This window comes from Dreissena polymorpha, chromosome 1 (assembly GCF_020536995.1).
Source record: "Dreissena polymorpha isolate Duluth1 chromosome 1, UMN_Dpol_1.0, whole genome shotgun sequence".
NCBI lineage: Eukaryota > Metazoa > Mollusca > Bivalvia > Myida > Dreissenidae > Dreissena > Dreissena polymorpha.
Window position 1 is genome coordinate 9,119,651 of NC_068355.1, and position 6,000 is coordinate 9,125,650.

General features: G+C 33.8%; 1 protein-coding gene across 1 annotated transcript in view; it reads left to right on the forward strand.

The window, feature by feature from the left end:
* LOC127870426 (neurofibromin-like) overlaps positions 1-6,000 on the forward strand; it is a 173,567-nt gene that overhangs the window by 64,256 nt on the left and 103,311 nt on the right. Inside the window, 2 exon segments of the mRNA XM_052413023.1 lie at positions 1,559-1,711; positions 4,161-4,277. Coding sequence (XP_052268983.1) covers positions 1,559-1,711; positions 4,161-4,277 — 270 coding nt within the window.

A 6,000-nucleotide genomic window follows, 5' to 3' on the forward strand; every position in this document is an offset into this window, starting at 1 on the left:
CAAGGCCAAGGTCACAATTTGAGTTTGAAGGTCAAAAATGGCCATAAATGAGCTTGTCCGGGCCTTTACTTTGTGATTCATTGTGAGATTTTAAAATAATATGGCAAATTTGTTCATTAGACAGTGTGTCGCGCGAAAGAATCACGTCGATATCTCTAATGTCAAGGTCACAATTTGAGTTTAAAGGTCAAAAATGGCCATAAATGAGCTTATCTGGGCCATTCATTGTGACATTTTAAAATCATTTGACACATTTGTTTACCATTATTGGACGGTGTGTTGCGCGAAAGAATTACGTCAATATCTCTGAGGTCAAGGTCGCCACAACTAAAAATAGATTGATTTTGAAACAACTATAAACTATGAACAATCAGTAACAATGCACATTTTGATTTCAGTTGTCTCTCTTTATCAGACTTTTTATGCCCCCGGTAGGGTGGCATATAGCAGTTGAACTGTCCGTCAGTATGTCAGTATGTGTGTATGTCAGTCTGTCCGTTCGAAAAAAAAACTTTGGCCATAACTTTTGCATTATTGAAGATAGAAACTTGATATTTTGCATGCATGTGTATCTCATGAAGCTGCACATTTTGAGTGGTGGAAGTTCAAGGTCAAGGTCATCCTTTAAGGTCAAAGGTAAATGATTAAAAAAAATCAAAGCGGCGTTTCATGAAGCTGCTCATTTTTAGTGGTGGAAGTTCAAGGTCATCCTTCAAGGTCAAAGTTAAAAAAATATATAAAAAATTCAAAGCGGGGTTCTCATGAAGCTGCACATTTTGAGTGGTAGAAGTTCAACGTCAAGGTCATCCTTCAAGGTCAAAGGTCAAAAAAAATATTTTTTTTAATTTATTTCAAAGCGGCGCAATAGGGGGCATTGTGTTTCTGACGAACAAATCTTTTTTTTTTTTTTCTAATTGAAATCTAGGTCAATTTTACACAAGGAAGTTAACAATACACATTTTGAATTGTCTCCCTTTATCAGACTTTTTTCAACTGAAAACCTGGTTTTGTGACAATTTTGTCTCTTGTGTGTACTTTTGTCTGGTGTCCACTTTGAAGTTTTTATTTGTACTTCAGTGTTTTTATGTTGCGATCTTTTATTTGCCCTCATAATTTAACCAAATTAGAACTGCTTGATGTTAAAGAAGTTCCTTTGATTGGTATGTTTTCAATATGACAATTCTGCATAGCTGTCTTTAACCTATGAGTTTAACAGGAAATTTATATACAGAAATCAAATAAATGCGAAATCAAAGATTTGTCAGTTTTCATCTAAAACAGGAACTTTAACAATACCTTTATCTTCTTCAGTAATTTGCCGTGTAAATGAAAAAAAGTTCACTAAATTTCTGTTCATTGTAAGAAAATTTGAATAAAAAGTGCATGCTGTATTGTCAAATAGTCCAGTAAGAGATAAATCTAGGAGCAGTTCTAATTACCTTGCTTTCTTTTACTTATTTCACTATTGTTTAGATGCAGTTGTAGTTCATTTACAATTTTGTTCTCATAGTCAATGTTGTGCTTTTTTTGTGACAATATTTTTTTCCCCGTTACCCAGGAAACATGAAAGCAAAGGAATGTCCCGTTCAGCTAGCGGTCTCCAGCGCTACCTTCATACTAGCCCTGCCCCCAGTCTTGGCTTGAGCAGGGGGTCAGCCCCCTCAGTCATTCATCATCAGCCCGTGTTCTTTCTTACTCAGCCCGCTGTCGTGTAAGTATTGTGACAATGTTTCTGTCTGTAAGTATATAAATAACGCGTAAATACAAGCAATTATAAGTAAAGGAAAATGGAAACTATACCTTTTGGGGAAACATTTTAAGGCTCAAATAATCAAGTAATAAGGCTCAAATAATCAAGTAATAAGGCTCAAATTTGTTTGTCCTAAAAATGTCCTTACATTTTAGAAATTTCTATAAAAAAAAAAGAAAAAAGAGAGAGAGCAGAAAAATGCAATTTGTCTTCAATTTTGTTGTTGACAGTAATACTGTTTTGGTTCTTATTGTGATGGATATCTGTTCATAAATATATTTACCCAAATTACCTTTCTTTGCTGTGTTTTCTTAGTAACAACTATGATAATTATGCTATTTTGCTTTTGTGTGTTGGTATTTACTAAATGGTGTTACTTTTACATTTTTTTACCTTACCCATTATGTTCAGTTTCCATTCTTGCATGTGTGTTATACATTAATGATGATTGCATGCTTGTATTTTAGTATTATGACATTGTTTTGCACTATGTTTGATTAGGGCTTTATAATTAAACTCTCCGGTGGGTATTGATCTGGTGAGGTAAGTTCAGGTTACAAATGTGTTGTACCTCTTTACCACTAAGATAGGTTTATTATGCATATGTAGTCCCCTAGAAAGTTAAATTTAATTTAAACCTTTCTTAATACATTCTAGTCTAAATGGCTTCATTTCCAACCCTTAGATACTGATGAGCAGCAAACAGCATGGAATTATGCTTTTTGCACATAGCCATTTTCACTTTGCTTTTGAGTGGGAAATGGATAAGATTTCATAATATTTGTACTTTTATCTAGTATGAGATGCATCTTCACAGACAGGATGGGGTATTAACGGAGAATCGTTTCACAAAGATGATAAAGAATATGATTTTTAGCTTTTTTACATTGGGGTTTAGGATTGATAACTTATAATTTGTGACCGTAGATGAAGAAGAGGATGGCGATTATAGTTGATGAACAGTTCTCTGGATGTTCTTTGCTCTCTTCAAGCATATTTTGTCTTGAGCTTGGTTAATGACAAGCGTCACTTCATCGTTGTATACGAGTACTGTGGTATAGGTGTTCCTCAGTAATTATATCTATCTTAAAACAACTATTAAAGTAGCATTGTCTGTATGTGTTTTCTCTTCAGTTACCTTAGCGATCAGAGTGATAAACCATTACAACAGACATTTAAATATTTTGTTGAATAGTTTTAAACAGGTTAAATTGCACCTATCTTGTTTGAACAAAAAGTATTTGTGTGCAGGGAAAATGTTTATAAATAGATACCCTGTTCTCCAACAGTTGTCTGGTATATTTCCTGGGGTGGTGATGTTCAAATTTTGAAACAAATTATTTAATCAACAATCAATGCATTAAGGTGCCATGATATGTATCTATCCACTAGTAAGTCAATATTCATAGAAAAACATTATTTTGCTATTGCTAGTGTTACAAGTGTTTCCTCAATAGGTTGTGCTAATGCTTTTTCCTCAATATTGTAGCTCACAAACTTCTCATAGGGAGCTTTAATGATACTGTGATGTCTGTTGTTTGTCAGTGCTTGCATAAACTTCTTCCTTCTATGTAGATCTCAAATGCTTATAATAGATTTAAAAGTAAAATTTAAAAATCTTCTCTATAAGCCACAAGGGTCAGGGCTTTAATATAAGGTATGTATCATTGTCCTGCGGTCCTCTTCTGAGCACATACCCCAGGAGTCAAATTATTAATGTAGACACGTTAGTAAATTGATGAAACAGTACTTCTATGGAACAGTAAGGGTTAGGAGTGTACCGTAAAACCCCAGTCATACGTCGAGATTTGTTTCCTTCAAAATTACTTAAATCTTCAGTCTTAAATTATGAGGTGGTTAATTAAAACAAAATCGAGAAAGATCAATCCCTGTGGCAATTCTGTAATGGATGCTGTTGTTGAAGAAGGGAAAACTCATTGATTTACAACACAAAACATAAACTTCTATTTGGTACCATTTTATACTTATATTTTATATTTTGTCAGTTTGCAACTACACTCTTGTTTTCATTTTGATAGTTTAATCCAAAGTTTCATGATAGCAAAAGTTTTTACAAACTGAAATTGTAAATAAAGAGTCAATGGCATTAATAAAAGTCTTTCAAAAAATTCACAATTTGTGCGAATGGATATTTTGATGTCATCAAACGTATAGAAATGCCGCTTCCTGTCAAAAATCTATAAAGCAACACCTTTTTTAGCCTAAAAAATGTGTTTCTTTTGACTATCCATCAACATGCTAAACCAATCTTGTGTTTGTTACTCCATGGCATTGTCCTGGGAAGTTGATGCTTAGTGATTACACTTTTAATAAAAAATGAATGAACATTTTTCGCATGATCTTGAATCACTATAACTAAGGGAGCCTACTCTGGGTGTTCTATTCTCAGTGACCTTGACCAGGCCAGCATGGAGGCAGTGGCGGCTCTGTTGGCAGGTCTGCCCTTGCAGCCCGAGGAGAGCGACCGTGGAGACCTGATGGAGGCCAAGTCTCAGCTCTTCCTCAAGTCAGTAAATTGCTCACACCAGTCTCTTTAAAATGTTATACTGGTCAGTGAGTATTTGTCGAACGAATTTAAAGGTTTTTATTTAATAACTTTCTAAATAATACTAAAATATTTCATAAAAAATTTACTGATACATCCTGGGTTTGTCATCTACAAGCGAATGTGAACAAAATATTTTTTTATAAGTGCATGCGTATGTACGAGGGCCGTATATAAGGTCATTAAAGGAGGTAATTTTCCGTACAGAAGTATTTACCGGACATTTATATAAATCGAGTATTTGGAAAGAAATAAGAGTTTCAATGAAAGTTTTCTTAATATTAACATTAAAATGACGTAAATACATTAATTTGATGGTGCAATGCGTTGTCTTCTGCTTGTGTTAAATAACGTTATAACTTGTTTTCCAATATCAGTGCAACAAAGATCTATAAATAAACATGTTTATTTATAGATCTTTAATCAAACAAAACTATCCTTTTTCAAGGGAGAAAATCCAAAGAGTGGATTTATAGTGTTAAATGGGATTTTTTTTTTATTGTGTTAAATGGGATTTTTTTTTTTCTATTTCTTTGAAATATTTACAAGGTACATTTTGCAATCAATTCAGATATATATATAATAAATCATCTAATTGTATCGAGTTTTAATGTTAAAAAACTATTAGATTCTGGTAAAATATGTGATTGTTAGACAAACAATTGAGACCTGCTCTAACGAAAATATCAAGCACACAGGTCGGGTTTCAGTAAAGGATTTCTTCTGAGCATGCGCGTGCTATTAATATCCCCCGCGAGGAGGTCAAATGACGAAATGTGTAAACATCACAATTGTTTATTTAATACACTAGCACTTTAACGAATTGCTGCTGTCAACTTCAATGAAACAAGCGTCTGTTAATATGTGACAAAGAAAATCTTGATAAAGCGTTACAATTCACTAAATAAAAAGAACGTCCGATAAATACTGCTGTACGACAAATACTCGCTAACCAGTATAAATAACAAATTTATTATTTTACAAAGTTTGTTTCAACATCATGTCATTGCCTTTTATGTCGTCCATAATGATGATGAGAGTTTTTGCAAAAGGACAAATCATAATTGACAGAGGCCTACTGAGGGATTTTGGGCATGCCCTAATGGAAATTAAAAGAAATGAGGGTGCAAAATATTACGTTTTAAGGGTTTTAAGGCTACTTTAGGGGCACTATTTAGTTGTCTTTTTTGTATTAAATTCATGGAAATTTATAGAAAAGCATTGTTTGTAATAAACATTACGGTCAGTTATACAAATTTCATAGTGTTTGACATTTATTTGAATTTAGCACTAACAATCTACTTGGCCTGTCATTGATTTAGACCATTCTGACCGGACATCTAGGCTTGGGCTACATATACCTAACCCATTAAATGATTTATCATACCAACGCATTGATATCTGCCTGATATAACATTGCCTGATATATTTTTAGCTCACCTGAGCGATAGCTCGGGGTGAGCTATTGTGATCACTCACCGTCCGGCGTCCGTCCGTCCGTCCGTCCATCTGTCTGTCTGTCTGTCTGTCTGTAAACAATTTGTAAACATCTTCTTCTACTAAACCATAGAGCCAATTTCAACTAAATTTCATGTGGAGCATCCCTAGGTCATGGGACAAAAGAATTGTTTAAAAAAATTTGATCACATAACCAAGATGGCCGCCATGACCATATATGGTAAAA